Consider the following 18,497-nt stretch of genomic DNA (forward strand, 5'->3'; position numbering starts at 1 on the left):
CCACCCCAACCCACTCATCTGCTTTCTTCTAGCTCTACAGATTTGCCTATTCTGGACTTTCATATGAATGAAAGCATCATGTTTTCTCGTGTATCAGTACTTCATTTATATTTATTGCTCAGTAATATTCCATTGCATGGGTGTAGCACAGTTTATCTATTTATAGGTTGATATTGATTTGTTTTGAAACCACTTCAGAGATCATTTCCAATGCTCTGGCCCAGGCCAGGAGGGGCAGTAACTCAGACTGGGGTGGGGGTCATAGTGTGTAATTCAGGAGTCCTGGCGCACCCTGGCCAGCATTTGGTTGTAGGGAGTGGGATCCAAAAGCAGAGGCCCTGCAGGGGGCGGGACCTCACACCTTCACTGATCCGCCCCCTTTCCCGCGGATCCGCCCCCTTTCCCGCGCCTCCGCCCCCAACTCTCTCTTCCCTCCCAGGGCCCTAAGGAACTGAGCGGGAAGTCTCCAGGACCCTGCCCAGTTTAGAAAAATCTATTTGCATAGTAAAGGCCCCGTGGTTTAGGACGGGGAATTAAAGTTATTAGCAAGTCTTTTCATAGATAAGTGGGGCTCATCGGCCAGCCCCCTCCCCTGGGGTGCGCCTCCCCTCGCTCTCCAGCCCAGGAGCGGCCCACTGTTTATTAGCACCTGGGTGTGAATTTCCATTAACAAGTCCCCGCTAATAAGAGGGCTGGAGATGGGAAGGGGCGCCTCCCACCCCTCCCGCACCCCACCCCCTTCTTGGGGGGCCCCGCTTGCATCCCCCGGGAGGAGGGCAGAGAGCAGCTCCCAGGTAGGTGAGCCCTGGGCGCTGTCAGTTCTCTGCTAACCTGTTGAGCTAAGCCGTTAGCGGGGCCGTTTGGAGGATGGGAAGTTGAGGACGATCAGGGGCCGCGTTGAGACTGGGACCTGGGTGTGACTCCGGGGCCAGTGTGCTTCCCCGCGGGCGCATCGCCTATGCGACAGCTGAGCAGGGACAGACGCGTTGGGTGGCGCGTCCCCTCACCGTGGGGGGCTGGTCCGGAGCGGGCTGCGCGCAGGCCTGCTGGAAGTGGGGTGGGGGTGGGCGTGGGGGTAGGGGGGCGGAGGGTGGCATCAGCGGCGGATCCTGCCTGGCTCTAGTCGCCGCTGGCCGCCTTCGCAGCCCCCAGGGGTCAGAACTGTCATGGTGGAGAAGCTCATATATACGGAGCAGCCAGACGAGCCGGGGCTGTGTTTAAGGCTTTAAATTCACCAACTGGGGGCGCTTCCCTGGTGGTTAAGACTCCAGGCTTCCAATGCGGGTTCCATCCAGGGTCAGGAACCTAGATAGAATTCCACATGCCCTGAGGAAAGGTCAAAAGGTTAAAGGAGAATGCTATTTATATATATTGCTAAAAAATAAAATGTTTAAAAAAATAAATCCAACAACTAATTTCAAGTCATTTTAGCCTCAGATCCACAGGCGAGGTGGGCAGGTGGTGGGGCAGCTGTAGCTATTTTACAGATGACACTGGAGCACAGAAAAAGGACAAGGAAATTTTCGCAAAGCTAGTGTACCTGGTTGGGGCTTCCCAGGTGGTGCAGTGGTAAAGAATCCACCAGCCAACGCAGGAGATGCAAGAGACATGGGCCGGGGAAATCCCCTGGAGAAGGAAATGGCAACCCACTCCAGTATCTTTGCCTGGAGAATCCCCATGGACAGAGGAGTCTGGCAGGGTACAGTCCATGGGGTCTCAAAAAGTTGGACACAACTGAGTGACTAAACAACAACAAAGTATACCTGTTCATTGGGTGGCGACATTGGTGAGTGGTACGCAACAGATCTGGGCTTTGCTGTAGCCTGTCAAGCAGGTAGTTATGTATGTGTGTTGAGGGGTCTGAAATAAAGCTCCTAAAGCACATGGGCCACCAGTGCCATCACCAGCAGGGACCTGCCACTGCCTGCTGACCACATGTATTGCTCCCGTGAGACAGCCGTATTTTGTAGATGCTGCTCTCCCTTCCTTAGTTCGGGTGGCCATGACCTCCATGCCCCTCTAGGGATGGGCACGTGTGCAGGTTTAAATGGTCATCACAGTGAGTGGTTCAGGGATGTGACCACATGCAGGCCACTGAGGAGTAGGCTCAGGACTTTGCTGGAACCACCGAAAAAGGGACAGTCACCGTGGGTGCTGTTAGTGGTCATTTTGCCACCCAAGCAGAAGGGCCTACCTGAAAAAGGGAATCAAAACTGGGGGGTGGGGACTTCCCTGGTGGTCCAGTAGTTAAGACTCTATGCTCCCAATGCAGGGGACCCAGGTTCAATCCCTGGTCAGGGAACTAGATCCTGCATGCTGAAACTAAGACCTGGTGTAGCCAAATAAGTAAATAAAGAAAAATAGATACGAAAACAAAACAAAACAAAAATAAACAACCTGACCTGGGGCCAACCACATGGAAAGCATTATGTCTAGACTTTTACACTCCATGAGCCAACAAATTCTCCTTGTTGCTGGTTAGTTTGAGTTGGGTTTCTGACTTTTGCTATTGAAAAAGTCCACCAGGATTTGATAAGGTTGTTCCAAGTCTTGACTGCAGTCTCAATTTCCCTCTTTGTTAGATGGGGATAATCATACTTACATTTCACAAAGTGACTTAAGGCTTTTATCTAAAATACAGAGACCCAGGTAGATGTCCTGTAAATGTCAGTCCCCGTCACATTTAGGTGGCATGTAAAGCCAAGACCATCATACTAAATTTTCCTTCCTCATCCCAGAGAGACCTGCCAGCCACCATGCCTACTGTGTAGAGGAAAAGGATACTGTAGAGCGTTCTGTTTTCGTTTTTTTCCTGCTGTGTTTTCATTCTCGTGAGGATGGCGAGGGGCAGAATGTCTCGGGTGGGGATCTCTTCACCCAGGGAGCATTCAACTAGTCAGGTGTCATGTCACCTGCCATGAGGCAGGAGTCATGCCAACAAAGACTGTGTATGACTCAGGGGAGAAGGTGGATGGGGACACAGAAACAGTTCAGTTCAGTCGCTTAGTCGTGTCCGACTCTTTGTGACCCCATGGACTACAGCACATCAGGCCTCCCTGTCCATCACCAACTCAAATTCATGTCCATTGAATCAGTGATGCCATCCAACCATTTCATCCTCTGTTGTCCCCTTCCCCTCCCATCTTCAAACTTTTCCAGCATCAGGGTCTTTTCAAATGAGTGAGTTCTTCACATCAGGTGGCCAAAGTATTGGAGTTTCAGCTTCAGCATCAGTCCTTCCAGTGAATATTTAGGACTGATTTCCTTTAGGATTGACTGGTTGGATCTCCTTGCAGTCCAAGGGACTCTCAAGAGTCTTCAACACCACAGTTCAAAAGCATCAATTATTTGGCGCTCAACTTTCTTTATAGTCCAACTCTCACATCCATACATGACTACTGGAAAAACCATAGCCTTGACTAGACAGACCTTTGATGACAAAGTAATGTCTCTGCTTTTTAATATGCTGTCTAGGTTGGTCACAAACCATGCAAGCATCCAGCCTTGGGAGAGGCTGGGGCGCACTAACCGCCTGCAGTTCTCAAAGGCACCACACGGTGTCCTCAGAGAGGCAGGCGTAAGCTTTGAGCGGCAGGGGACTGACTCCACCCAATTTTCCTGGGAAGGGCAGTTTCTAGAAAAGAAAAAGGTACCTCTGCACCTCCCTCCTGGGCCCCCAGCCCCCCAGTCTCCTCTAGGATTCCCACGCAGCAGACAAGAGGCAGCAGTGGCAAAATTCCTGCATGCACCCACTTTGCCTCTCACACCTCTGTGACCTCAGGCAATCAACCACTCTGAGCCTCAGCCTCTCCAGAGCCATTCCACAAAGGTTATGCAACAGCAAAGAGAGGGCAGACAAGTGGGCCAAGAGAAAAGGGGGCCATACAGAGCCTGGCGAACTGGGTGTCTTGCTTATTTGAGCAGAATGGCTCCTGCTCTCCTTGGGGGCCTAGGAGGCAAACAGTCCTCACCAGGCCTGGGACTCTGGCTGACCTCATTGCCTGGGCCCTGCTGGGGGTCTGGACTGAGTGGGAATGAAGGATACACACCACAGCAGCTTTGGAGTCTGGAAACAATATCGCTGTTTATTTAGGTGACATCTGCTCTCCTGAGCATTCTGACAAGTGGCTTATAGGTTGAAGGCGCCCCCACCCCAAATCATGTCTCTCCCCTTGCTGGCTTGCAGAGGTCCCAGACTGCAAGGCAGGCCCCTGAGGCCTACTGAGCTGCAGCCCTTTGTCTTGTCTCTTGATCTCAGAGCGTTCCAGGGCAAAGCCTGCCTGCTGCCAACCTCTTCGGAGCCTAGGGCCGCAGCCTGGTCACTTCTTAAGGTCCTCTTTTTGGAGAAGCAAGGAATACCTCCGCAGCCGGGTCCAGTGCTCTTCCTCTTTCACCTTGTACTTCGCCAGGTTCTGAATACTGTGGGACAGGCCGTTGATGAGAGGAACCAGCTTTGTACCGCGTCCCCCGACTCCCTATTCCCCCCCACCCCACCCCCCCACCCAGGGCTTCTAGGTCCCCTGACCACCATGGGCTGATACGAGAAACTCCCCAGATAACACGTCTGCTTCCTGTCTGTGTTCTTAGGACTCAGCCTGGTGCACAGAAGGTACCTGAATCAGCTTTGCAGAAGGAATAATGGGAGTGATGGAAGGTGAATTTATGAACTAAAAGTCTATTTGCAGGACCAACGTTAAATACATCCGAATGCCACTAGTTCTGTGTAACATTTCTTGAGCATGTACTAGTGACCAGCACTGGGGGAAGTGTTGGAAAGATCAAAGTGGCTAAAACAGCTGCCCTCTCCCCGACCACGGTTTAGTGAGGTGATCAGTCACTAAGTCGTGTCCGACTCTTTGCAACCCCATGGACTGTTAGCCCGCCAGGCTCCTCTGTCCATGGAATTTCCCGGGCAAGAATATTGGAATGGGCTGCCATTTCCTACTCCAGGGGATCTTCCTGATCCAGGGAGCAAACTCTTGTCTCTTGCTGTCTCCTGCATTGGCAGGCAGATTCTTTACCATTAGCGCCACCTGGGAAGCCCAGTTTAGTGAGGTGACAAGAGGAAAAGAACATCTGTAACAGGAGGCAGTTAAAAGCAATAGAAGAAAGCTGTAGAGGAGAGCACTTCCTGCCTGGGGAGTGCTCCCAGCGGATAAGATTTCGGAGTTGAGTCTTTAAAAAAAATAAATGCACAGTCAGTGTGGCAGAATCAGAGAAGCCCAGGGGCACCCTTCAGGCTACATGCAGAGCTGCACGGGGAACAGGCAGGAGAGAGGTGGTCTTCCTTCTGGGGAGGGGCGCCACCTCGGGTGCCTGAGTGAGCGGACAACGTTTAAAAACTTAGAGCAAATGGGAAGAGGGACACTTCTGGGGGGAAGACAAGGACCACAGGTTTGGGTATGTTCTGCGGCTCTGCCAGTGGGGCAGCCACACGGAGATGTCTGGTACTCAGTGCATTAAAGCATTTTTTTTTTTTAATGTAAGTAACCTATGCTTTGCTTTAAAAAAAAAAAAAAAGCAAAGGATTCAAAAGTGGGTATACAATTAAAAGTAAACCTCCTTTTCACCTCAGACCCTTATTTTCTGTTCCTGAAGAAACTGTAATGAATGGCTCCTTGTAAATCCTTGAAAACTGTTCAGACACACAAGTACAGACATGCATGTCATCTCTCGTTTTAAACTTAAAAGGAAGAGTGCAGCACACTGTCTGCCTTTTTCATTGAAAATGTATCCTGGTGGTTGCTTCCTGGCAACACTCAGATCTGCCTCTTTCTCTTTCGCTATTGACGACCCCTGGAGTTTTCAGTTCCCGTGTGTGGGGTGTGTGTGGGAGTTGGTGGGCAGAGGGCAGGCAGAGGGTGTGCAGGTCTTGGCCCCTCACAGCTCATGTGCAAAGCCAGCTCCTTCATTTAGAACCTGGTGATGCTGGACAGGCGACTTGACCTGTCAGTCTTAGCTTCCTGGCTGTACTGTGGGGATAAAGTTAACCATAGTAAGAAACAAGATGTGTCTCAAAGTACTTAGCATAGTACCTGGTACACAGCAGGTGCTCAGGAAAGGTTAATTCTTTTCATTTTTTAAAACTGAAGAATAGTTGATCTACAATGTTGTGTGAATTACTGCTGAACAGCAAAGTGATTCAGTTACATACCACCCATCAGCAAAGCCTGAGGGAAGAAGGGGAAACATCTCACTCCACAACTTCTGTTTGGCTAAACAGGCAACCAAAATTACTCCTAACCAACATCATGAGAAACGCTGGACTAGAAGAAACACAAGCTGGAATCAAGATTGCTGAGAGAAATATCAATAACCTCAGATATGCAGATGACACCACCCTTATGGCAGAAAGTGAAGAGGAACTAAAAAGCCTCTTGATGAAAGTGAAAGTGGAGAGTGAAAAAGTTGGCCTAAAGCTCAAGATTCAGAAAACGAAGATCATGGCATCCGGTCCCATCACTTCATGGGAAATAGATGGGGAAACAGTGGAAACAGTGTCAGACTTTATTTTGGGGGGCTCCAAAATCACTGCAGATGGTGATTGCAGCCATGAAATTAAAAGACACTTACTCCTTGGAAGAAAAGTTATGACCAACCTAGACAGTATATTCAAAAGCAGAGACATTACTTTGCCGACTAAGGTCCGTCTAGTCAAGGTTATGGTTTTTACTGTGGTCATGTATGGATGTGAGAGTTGGACTGTGAAGAAGGCTGAGCGCTGAAGAATTGATGCTTTTGAATTGTGGTGTTGGAGAAGACTCTTGAGAGTCCCTTGGACTGCAAGGAGATCCGACCAGTCCATTCTGAAAGAGATCAGCCCTGGGATTTCTTTGGAAGGAATGATGCTAAAGCTGAAACTCCAGTACTTTGGCCACCTCATGCGAAGAGTTGACTCATTGGAAAAGACTCTGATGCTGGGAGGGATTGAGGGCAGGAGGAGAAGGGGACGACCGAGGATGAGATGGCTGGATGGCATCACTGACTCGATGGACGTGAGTCTGAGTGAACTCTGGGAGTTGGTGATGGACAGGGAGGCCTGGTGTGCTGCGATTCATGGGGTCGCAAAGAGTCGGACACAACTGAGCGACTGAACTGAACTGAACTGAAAGACAAATCAGGCAAAATGATTTACAATGTATTAACAAAGAACTCTTTAAAATCAAAAGAAAATGAGGACTTCCTTGGTGGCCCAGTGGCTAAGACTTCCCGCACCAAGTGCAGGGGGCCTGTGTTCAATCCCTGGTCAGAGAACCAGATCCCACTTGCCACAGTTAAGACCTGGCAGAGCCATATATGTAAATAAATTAAAAAGAACTCAGCCATGAGAAAAAGAGCCAGGTCAATTTGCAGAAGGAGACAGAGAAACATAGAATAGATATAACATAAAGATGCTCAACCTCCTTAATTTCCAAAATAAAATAGTTACGAACTATGAGTTTTGTCCCTCATTTCTTGGCCAGTCTGGGGAGGGGGTTAAGGACGCAGGGTGAATCTGCCCTTTCAGACGTACCTCCCCTGTAACTCTGAAAGTCCACCTCCAATTTATCCCACAGAAATACTAGGAAAAACTCACAAAAATGACTGTGGGAGGATGTTGGCTGGGAAATGGAGCCAGAGTGACCCCCGTGGTGGAGTCTGTAGTGGGCCAGGACGCAGATGGGGGAAGAGGGCTTCAGGAGTGGGGTGTAGTCACTGGGAGCTGGGCTCTGGGTGGAAGAGGAATAAGGCTGCTCAGAACTGAGAAGGCGCTGGCTTGTTTCCTAAGTTGGGAATGCAGTGGGGACACATGCCTGTGACTAAGACAATGGAGGGAAGAGGTCACCGACCCAATGGACAAGAAGGTCTGGGGGAGGAGATAGTGGTGGATATGAGCAGGAGGCCGCTTTTTCTGAATCAGGAGGGAGATGGGGTGTGGGGGTGGGGGTGACCGGGGTGAGAGGGCAGCCAAGGTCCTGGGTGCTCTGGGAAGTGGGAGGCAAGTTTATCCACCAAGGGCACCGCAGAGGTGTGGGGAGCGCGTGGAAGCTGGGCGGGTGGCTCCCGTGGCACCAGTGCCCTTTCCTTGGGCTGAGTGCCAGTGCTCAGCAGTGAGGAGGGACCCAGGAGGATACCTGGCCCCCTGAGGCTAGGTACTGACTGTCCCCGGGGACAGCCCTCCCTGGAGCTCCAGACACCCTCCCTCCACCATCAGGCAAAGAAAGGGTTTTGCTTCCCCATGATGGCATAACAAATATGACTGCAGTCTATTGCTTTGAAGCAATGCGTGTACATCCAACTTCCAAAAAGATGGGCTGTCCATCTGCAAAGTGGGAGAGCAGACGGAACATCTGTAAGGCCTCAGGCAAGACCTCTGAATTCCAGTAGCCTTACAGCCTACACATGTGGGGTCTATGGGTCTATAAATAATTTTCCAGACGTTTGTCCCTCTGTTTCTCGAGAAAAGCAGAACTTCCCTGGTGGTGCAGTAGTTAATAGTTTGCCTGCTAATGCAGGGGACATGGACTCAATCCCTGGTCTGGGGAGAGTCCGCATGCCGCGGGGCAGCTAAAGCCCGTGCGCCACAGCTACGGAAACCTGTGTGCCCTGGAGCCCTGCACAGCAGCTGGAGAGGAGCCCCTACTCACTATAGCTAAAGAAAGCCCGGGAATAGCAACAAAGACCCAGCACAGCCACAGTAAAATAGATATATTAATTAGTCAATTAATAATAAAAGAAAGGCAAAGGAAGGTTAGGATGGGCCCACAATTTCCCTCCTAGGGACAATGAAGATGGGGCAGCGGGTGTATTCTTCCTCCACCCTCAAGGGAAATGTCATCTGGTGTCCACATGGGATCTGCCCAATCCCTCGCCAAGGGAGTGTGTGCTCTGTGGACGTGCAACTGTTGGGTCAGCCCAGAAGCCCACCTTCTACTTGGCTACAGGGAATAAAGGGGGCATGGAGGGAAGAAAGAGGGGTGAGGGGGTTGTTTCTAGCAGCTTCCTGTGTCCTAAAATTTCTGGCTTGTGATCAAAAGTCTGACCCAGCCAAGAAGGCAGACCTGACATCAGGGAGTGGTACCAGATGGGAATGGTGCCCTGGAGGCTCAGGAGGGATGGGAACAGAAGCCAGGCCTGTGGAGGGGGCAGGCGGTGGTGCACTGGGTGCTAACTGGCCTTCTTCCCAATTCCAAAAGGCATGCTTCAGTTTCACACTGGCTATTTATAAAAGTCCCAAGTGCACGTTTTGCAAAAACACTTTAGACAGAGTATTTCAAGTTTGAACTCTGAATCTATTGCCGCATAAATCCATTGCCTTAAAGTTTCACCTAGTTTTTGGGCCAAGGGAAACTGTGTCAGTCACAAGGAGTAAACAGAGACCAAAAAAATGATTAAAATCCTTGGACATATTTATGTGCAAGAAACAATGAGAATAAAATATTAATGACAGAATCTACGTTGTGGGAATATAAATGCTTACCGACTCTTTTTCCGGAACTGAGGTCTATTTAACATAATAAAGTATTGGCGGTAGGATACTCTTTGGAAAAGCCCCAGACGTCAGACCTCAGAGCAAGCAGAACAGGGAAAGTGGAGGCGTCAGTCGCTCAGTCATGTCCGACTCTTTGCGACCCTATGGATGTAGCCTGTCAGGCTCCTCTGTCCATGGGATTTTTTAGGCAAGGGTCCTGGAGTGGGTTTGCCATTCCCTTCTCCAGGGGATCTTCCCGACCCAGGGATCGAACCTGGGTCTCCTGCACTGCAGGCAGATTCTTTACTGTCTGAGCCACCAGGGAACAGGAAATGCCTTGTCTAAATCAGTGTTTCCTAATTTATCTCTGGGACTGAATCCTGTGATCAGGCCCAAGTAAACGCCCCTTCAAGCTGAGCTGCCCCAACCACACCATGCAACCCCTCTCGGCTCCTGCTGGGTCCTTGGACCAAGGGAGCACTTCCCTGAGCTTTTCCCTTAACCAAGCTTTCACTGCTCTTTCAGCCCTGAGCCCTGCACCTGGCCCCCCAGCCCCCTACCTGGTCAGCCATGCTGACTCCGGCTCACTTCCCAGCAGAAGGTTCCCTGGGAGGCAAGCCCTTCCACCCCACCCCGCTTCTGCAGTCGCTCCTGGGGAGGGGCTAGGGTGTGGGACCTAGGAGCTAAGATGTGTTGATAAAGGAAGAGACACGGTTGGGAAGGGGATATAGAGGAACACCTTCTATACCCGATGGGGGCCAGGATGGGTCTCTGGAGACTGGAGGGGGTCAGGGCAGAAGGGACTGCCTTCTTAAGAGAGCAGACCCAGCCATGGGGGAGTGGGGAAGGATATTATAGACACCCTTCCCATGGAAATTTATGTACATAGACATTAAAAACCAAAGCAACAAGGAAGGTTTTCTTAAAATTAAAAGTCATTAAGTTGTATTCTGGAGTGACATAAAGCCAGATGAAAAAAGTGAACATGATCTCTATGTAGTAAAAATGCTTATGATAAAAGCACAAGGAAATGTACTGATGCATTAATGGCAGCGCTGGGATCTGGGGTGTTGGGGTGATATTAACTTAAATAATAATTAAATTATTATTTAATTTAATAAAGAAATTAAAGTTCATTTATTGTCCTGTTTCCCAAATTTCTATACGTGCATATGTATATATAAATCGTAGAAGGCTGAGCACTGAAGAATTGATGCTTCTGACCTGTGGTGTTGGAGAAGACTCTGCAGAGCCCCTTGGACAGCAAGGAGATCCAACCAGTCAATCCTAAAGGAAATCAGCCCTGAATATTCATTGGAAGGACTGATGCCAAAGCTGAAGCTTCAATACTTTGGCCACATGATGCAAAGAGCTGACTCATTGGAAAAGAATCTGATGCTGGGGAAGATTGAGGGCAGAACGTGAAGAGGGCAACAGAGGATGAGATGGCCAGATGGCATCACCAACTCAATGGACATGAGTTTGAGCAAACTCTGGGAGATGGTGAAGGACAGGGAAGCCTGGTGTGCTGCAGTCCATGGGGTTGCAGAGTCAGACACAACTGAGCAACTGAACAGCAACATAAAACTGAGAAATAATGAGTAACATTTTTTCAGTGGGTAATTACTCTGTTATGGTAGTAGCGCTACATGAGGAGCAAACTTATCAGGCTAAGCAGGGTTAGTTAAGCAGATGTCTGAGTGGTAATGTCCACCTGTGCCCTGACTGAGGGAGGAAATGGTCAGGGGCTAAGGCATCATGAGTTGCTCAGGTCCTCGGCTGCCAGGCAGGAGGTGAGCTGCCCGGAGCTGGAGCCACTGGCCTCTGGTCCCTTCCCACAGGGAGGGCAGTCAGTTGGATTTTGGGTGAAGTGGGAAGGCTCACTCTTCCTAGGCCAGTGAAAGGAGGGGGTTAGACAGAGAGGACAGAAAGGGGAACACGCTCCTTAAACAACTTCTCTGAGCCTTATCAAGCAAGAGCACCAGGAAGCTCCCTCAACCCAGGAGAATGGCCCCACTACAGCCATGACCTGACCTCATTCTCTCGACTTTTTTTTTAAGCCATTGTTTGAAATTTTCCCAAAACATCCATATGTTGGGTAAAAAAAGTTGCAAATAGGAAAAATACAAAGAAAAAACATCACACATGCTTCATTATCCAATATAATGTGTGGATGGATTAGAAGAGACCCCAGCTGGACTTGTCCAGTGATCCAGTGGTTAAGAATCTGCCTGCCAACACAGGGGACACAGATTGGATCCCTGGTCAGGGGAGATTCCACATGCCTCAGAGCAACTAAGCCCGCGGGCTTCAACTACCGAGCACTCGCTCTAGAACCCGGGACTGCAACTACCGAAGCCCGTGTGCTTAGAGCCCATGCTCCACCACGAGAGAAGCCACAGCAACGAGAAGCCCTCACACCGCAACTAGAGAAAGTCCCGTGTGCAGCAAGGAAGACCCAGTGCAGCCAGAAATAAATAAGTAAATAAATGAAATTTTTAAAAAAGAGAGACCCCTGCTTTCTCAGAATGGACTGCGTACCATTAGTGATGCTTTTATAGCAGGAAGGAACACAAGCAGAGTCCCCTTGGAGCTGGGGGTTACAGATGGGGAAAGAGGAGAGGTGTATCACGTAATTGTTTCTATGGATGATGGAGAAAGGAAAGGGGGCTCAGACAAGGGGCTGGCAAACATCTTCTCTACAAGGCCAGCTAGGAAATGATTTAGGCTTTGTGGGTCATCGCGTCTCTGCTGCAGCTGCTCAGCTCCTCTGTAACTCTTACATAAGCAGATGAGACATAAAGCAGTGGGCATGGTGTTTTCCAGTGAAACTCTATTCACAAAAACAGGCAGTGGGCCAAATCTGGCTGTCGTTTGCCAACCCCTGTCTTAGATGACCATGTCTGATAATCCAAATCTACTTAAAAAAAAAAAAAAAAAGAATTGAAAAAGCAACAAGAAAAACACAGCCTTGACAGGAAGAAAACACCAGCTTGAAGCCTTTCTTTTCTACCAGCCTGAATTCATTACTCCTTTTCTTCCAACCTGAGTGGGGTTTAAATGCCAAAAAGGATCTTATGATCAAGCAAACCACTTATTCCATGGTCCAGAGACCACCCCTGGTGCGGAGACCCAGAACTTTACCTCTTTTGGAAGAATTTCTCGCATCTCTCCTCCAGGGGCAGTGCCTGGGCAAATGTTGGGTGGTCCAATATGCTAGCTTGAGGAATGGTACAGTTTCTTGACAAGTTTTCTAGGAGTGGGTAGTCCTCAAAATTAAAATAGAAAATAGAATTTGGGATGTCTTCAGCTTTGCTGGCAGATCCAATTTCATCTGGATGGTCTCCTGGGATGAAACAGGAACATGGTGTTCTGTTATAGTGATTACCTTTTCCATGCACCTTGCGGTCAGGGTGGGTGCGAGGGGGCTGCTTTCTGCTTACAAAGCCTGGATCACTGGGGTTGGGCTAAGAGGGGCTCACTTGATCTGGCGCAGCAGGAGTGCAGATGGGAGACTTGCCCAGCATTTTATCTAAGCGCCAGTGAGGACTGAGCGGCGGTGTCCTGGCCTGTGGGGGCCGGGATGAGGAGTGGGGAGGAGACTGGACGGGGTCACCCTAGCTTTATGCGAGGACTGAGAGAGCTGGAGGTGGTCAGCAGGCCACAGGTCTGGGCGGCAGCCCTCATGGGCCCCCTCCGTACCTCGGAGCAGGAAACACGGGTGGTGTAAAGACACGACAAACACTGGGTTCCAGGGGGCCGCCAGGGAGTAGGATCTGGGGAGAGCAAAGGAGCAGACGATCTGCGACTTGGCCACGTCCATGAGGAGCACAGAGCCGTCTCTGGAAAAGGTCAGCACCTGGGGAGCAGAGATGGTGAGTGGGGACTTCTCCAGTCTGCCACTCATCCCAGTGTGAAATAAGAGAGGCAGCTAGAAATAAAAACAAATGGGGAATTTATTCACCTTGGGCACCCAGCCTCTGGACCCAGCTGGAGCCGTTAGGCGGGGTGGGGAGCAGGAAAGCGGGTGTCTGCTCCTGTGGAGCTGTGGCAGCAGCGGTAAAGAAGCCGCTTGCCGGGGCTCACCTGTCTTCCCCACTGAAGTGGGAGCTCCACGAGGGCAGGGGCTTTCTCCTCCCAATCTGTGCCCAAAGCTGCTCTAGTGCCCAGCACACAACAGGCCTTCAGCAGAGATTTTTGGGAAGGAAACATTCACTAAAGAAGAATGAGGGGCCTGAGGAACCTACCATGCCAGGTAAGGCTTGGACCGGAGCCACAGCACAGATGGCTTCATCCAGGTACTTCACCGGCCTGTAGCAAACAGACACACAGACATCCAGACTCAAGGAGCTTTCAAGTTTTGCCATCCTCTCCTAGGCATATACCTATATCCAATACAGACAAGTTCTTCTCTAGAAGCATCAGGAGGTACCATCTAAATATCCATTGGTAGGAGAGTGCTTAAGTAATTGTGTTACATTATATGATGAGATACTATATAGCAATGAAAATAAAAGAGCTGGAGCTGCACACAACATGCATCATTCTCCTGAACAATACTGCAAAGCAAGTCACAGAATAAATGGCAATGGAAAACAAATTGGAGAATACACAGAATATGATCCCATTAGCAAGTTCCCTAAAATATGCGCAGCTGGACTGTATATGGCTTAGAGATACACTCATATGAATGTGGTTAATTCTTGAAGGAAAACAAAGAAATGATGAATTTAGGAAAACAGTGTGGTAGATTGAAAAAAAATTAGACATAATATTTGGCAGTAACTCCCATTTAAAAAAAGGTGGAAAAAAAAATAAAAAATAAAAAAAATAAAAAAAGGTGGAGTCTGTTATACAGAGTGAAGTAAGTCAGAAAGAGAAAAACAAATATTGTATATTAATGCATATATATGGAATTAAAAAGATGGTCTGATGAACCTATTTACAGTGCAGCAATGGAGACACAGACAAAGAGAACAGACTTGTGACACAGGGTGGGTAAGGAGAGGGTGGGATGAATGGAGAGGTTTGCACGGATACATATACACTAGTGTATATAAAATAGATAGCCACTGTATGACTCAGGGAACTCAGACCGAGGCTCTGTGATAACCTCGAGGGGTGGGATGGAATGGGAGGTGGGAGGGAGGCTCACGAGGGAGGGGACATACGTATACCTATGGCTGATCCACGTTGACGTATGGCAGAAACCAACACAATACTGTAATTATCCTTCAATTAAAAATAAATAAGTCAAGGGGGAAAATGTGGAGTCTGCTTTTCCACTGCTTAAATGTGGGCATGGCCAGATGACATGCTGTGTCCACTGTAACACAAGCAGTGCACAAGGCTTGGAAAGCCTCAGTGAGCCTCAACGGCGGCTGGGAGCCCTGAGGTTTACTGAGGAGCCTGAGACAGCCGGCAGGAGAGGCTGCGAGGAGGAGTGCCTTGGCCACCAGCTGCCAGCTGCCGGTATGTGAGTAAGGCCCGCTAGTCGGCCCCTTGCCCATGGGCATCTGTGAGAGTCAAGGCAAGCCCAGAGCAGGTATTGTCCAACTGAGCCCAGCCCCAAGTGCTGACCTACAGCATCAGAGGCTAAATGGTGACTGTTTCCTTAAGTCACTAAATTGTGGAGTGGTTTGTTATATGCAGCAATAGATAATTAAAATCAACCCTGAATATTCATTGGAGGGACTGATGGTGAGGCTGAAGCTCCAATACTTTGGCCATCTAATGTGAAGAGCCGACTCATTAAAGACCCTGATGCTGGGAAAGACTGAGGGCAGGAGAAGAAGGGGACGACAGAGGACGAGATGGTTGGATGGCATCACCGACTCAATGGACATGACTTTGAGCAAACTCTGAGAGATGGTGAAGGACAGAGAAGCCTGTCACGCTGCAGTCCATGGGGTTGCAGAGAGTTAGACACGATTTAGCGACTGAACAACAACAACCACTTTTGAGGTGGAGGAGAGAAGGATGTGATCCAGGAGAGGCACACAGAGAGCCTTAACTGAATTGGAGATGATCTATTTCTTAAGCTTAGTGATGGGGACAGTGGAGTTCCCACCCCCACCCCATATGTATGCTAAATACACACCCTCATGCATACTATACAGGTTATCTGCATGCATAAAATACTTCACAATTTAAAAGAGGGAGGCCTTTGAAGAAACTGATTACCAACAATATTTTGGCAAAAATGACCCTCTTCTTGGTCACGTGGGATAGGAAAGATGTCATTTGTGCCAACACACAATTTATATACCTAGAACTCATATATATATATATATCCACATGTATAGGGTTGGCCAAAAAGTTCATTTGGGTTTATTTTCTGTAACATTTTATGGAAAAACGCAAATGAACTTTTTGGCCAACCCAATAAAAGACTTTAGTGATTCTGAGAAGCTCACTGAGACAGTGATGAGCAGAGGGAAAGTGAACTCTAGTCTGAGAGGTTGTTTCAGTTTTTTACTATTAAATAGGGCACTATGTCTGGCAGATCACGTACCTCGCCCTTCCCCCAACCACCCACCTCTCCACCAGCAGACTGATAGTGGAGTTCTGGATCGCGGAGGCTGTCACCAGATGGAGAGACGCGTCTGTACACAGCACCACGCATTTCATGTGGCATTTCACTGAGCCCTCGGGATACACATTCTGTCCTTTGTGGACTAGGAAGTATTTCAGGAAGTGGATGCTTTGGCAGAAGCAATTTTCAGGAAGAGCAACAACTCCAAGAGTGAGTCCTGGAGGAAGGGAGGGTACGAGCAGGTCAGGCAAGGGGCAGAGGGAGGCAGCCATGCGCCCGAGGTCTGTGACCAGCGAGTGTGTGAGGGACAGGAGGCAAAACCAAGCACTGAGGGGCTTCCCTAGTGGTCCAGTGGCTAAGAACCTACCTTCCAGGGCAGGGGATGTGGGGTTTGATTCCTGGTTGGGGAACTAAGATCCCACAGCCCGCGGGGCAACTAGAGAAGCCTGTGTGCTGCAGTAAAGACCCAGCAGAACCAGAAGAAAAACCAAACAAAACCCAGGCAGCGAGCATCCTTCAGCGTGAAGGCAGCCTGTCCACTAGGCTGTCCGTGTTTTAACTAACATTTCCTACAGAGAGGAATTCATAGCCAATGCCCACGGGGAGAAGGGAGCCCCCTTCAGGAGGACCCCTTCTAAATATGTGGGGGAACCAAAACCAAGGACGGGGACAAGTCAGCACAGGCGCGGCAGGGAGGAAGTGTTAACCCGGGCAGGTCAGGGCGTGTAACGGAGGCGCAGCGGCGGAGCGCGCGGGGCGGGGCTTACCTTGCGCCAGGTCCCAGAGCGAGAGCACGCCGTCCTCGCAGGCCAGCACCAGGTAGGAAGAGCAGGGACTGAGCTGAGACACCACGATGGGCGCAGCGCACGGCCACACGCCCTCGGGGTCTAGAGGGGAGGACGCCACTCACCAGGCCGCCCCCGGACCCCTGTCCCCACCCATCTCCGCCCCCCGGACGACCTGAGACCCAGACTGGTCTGCCTGTCTGGATTCACCATCTCTCTCCTGCCTGTGCCATGCTGCCTCCTTCCTCAGGATAATATAACAAGTTATATGATTATTATACTACAGTTAACAGGGATCGGGGCTTCCCTGGTGGGTCAGTGGTAAGGAATCCGCCTGCCAAGCGGGAGACATGGGTTTGATCTCAGCATTGGAAAGATTCCCTGGAGAAGGAAATGGCAATCCACCTCCGTATTCTCCTGCAGAATCCCATGGACAGAGGAGCCTGGAGGGCTACAGGCCATGGGATCGCAAGAGTCCCACAGGACTGAGCGACTGAGCATGAGCAGGGACACTGAATGAGTACTTACTAGGTGCTAAGCACCGGAGCGGACACTTCAGGGGCGTCATTTCATTTAATTCTCACAGGGATCCTATGAGGTGGGTCCTATTAGAACCCGCATTTTACAGATGAGCAGAATGAGGCAGAGAAACAAGTGACTTGCCCAAAGTCACGAGAGCCAGGCAGTACAGAAGTGGAGATTAGAAGCCAGGTTTCCTGGGAGAGGGACGGAAGGAAAGAAATTCTTCCTTTGTGAGTTTTTAAACATTACTTCTGAGTATAACTGAAGGACAGCATAGTGTTAGCTCAAGGAATTCACACAAAGTGAATTTGCTTATGGAACTGCCTCCCTGAGTTTGTCAAAAACAAACCACCACCACTCATATTTCTTAAGTGCCTTTCAACTTCAAAAGAACCTTCATGTAGAGAAACTGGATTTTGCTATTCACGACTAATGCGTGCAGTACGTAAGGATGGTGTAACTGAGTGGTTTTCTGCTTTGGAGGAGAAAACGGGGATTGGGGCATCAAGTGACTGGCCTGAAACCACACTGATCACAGACACATGCTGGAACCAAGCCCCCCCGTTTTTTTACCTTCACTGCCTAAGGAGCCCTGTAAGCCGGACGGGGCTCTGTCCCCATGGACATCATCTTTAAGAAACATGACAGATCAGAGACACAGCCTTGGGGTTACACCACAGCTAGCAAGCCACCCACTCTGTCTGCACAGCTCTGGTCCCCTAAACACCACGTGACTATCAGTCACGTGCTCTTGGCTAAGCTGAAGAAGGACACGATCTGAGAGCCCTGAGCTTAGGCGACTCCCATCCCGGCAGTAAAGTACCAGCTTTATCCTTCAGCGTCCGGTTAAGTGAATAGAAGAAGAAATTGTGATGATCAGTCCAGTGTACACCAAGGACACAGGCTAGCCCTGGGAAAGCAGAGAGGAAAGAGGTGTCACAGAAGGAGTCTGGGTGGACTTTGATTTGGGTGGAGGGGTTTGCCCAGGAGGTCAGTTTGAAATGGTTTGTGCCAATGGGCAGCACCCAATTGAGGGGTGAGCTACCAGCTGAGGGGCTGGGCACCCCCAGGAGGGCTGCTCCTGGGGCCAACTCATCTTCCTGTGCAGGGAGGATGGTCACTACTACCCCTCAGCTGCTTTCACATCTTCTAGATAAATTCCTGTCCACTAGGCTGTCAGTGTTTTAACTAACATCTTCTACAG

General features: G+C 49.7%; 1 protein-coding gene across 1 annotated transcript in view; it reads right to left on the reverse strand.

Moving 5' to 3' along the window:
- Window positions 1–4,058: 4,058 nt before the first annotated feature.
- Window positions 4,059–18,497, reverse strand: part of WDR93 (WD repeat domain 93) — a 48,580-nt gene continuing 34,141 nt past the window's right edge. The window contains exons 11-17 of the mRNA XM_040257559.1: window positions 18,117–18,203; window positions 16,754–16,873; window positions 15,990–16,203; window positions 13,699–13,762; window positions 13,154–13,310; window positions 12,596–12,797; window positions 4,059–4,419 (exon numbers count right to left, since the gene is read on the reverse strand). Of these exons, the coding sequence (XP_040113493.1) occupies window positions 4,320–4,419; window positions 12,596–12,797; window positions 13,154–13,310; window positions 13,699–13,762; window positions 15,990–16,203; window positions 16,754–16,873; window positions 18,117–18,203 (944 nt within the window). The 3' untranslated portion in view covers window positions 4,059–4,319. The remainder of the gene's footprint in view (window positions 4,420–12,595; window positions 12,798–13,153; window positions 13,311–13,698; window positions 13,763–15,989; window positions 16,204–16,753; window positions 16,874–18,116; window positions 18,204–18,497) is intronic.

The sequence above is a fragment of the Oryx dammah genome, unplaced genomic scaffold, assembly GCF_014754425.2.
Source record: "Oryx dammah isolate SB20612 unplaced genomic scaffold, SCBI_Odam_1.1 HiC_scaffold_16, whole genome shotgun sequence".
Classification (NCBI taxonomy): Eukaryota; Metazoa; Chordata; class Mammalia; order Artiodactyla; family Bovidae; genus Oryx; species Oryx dammah.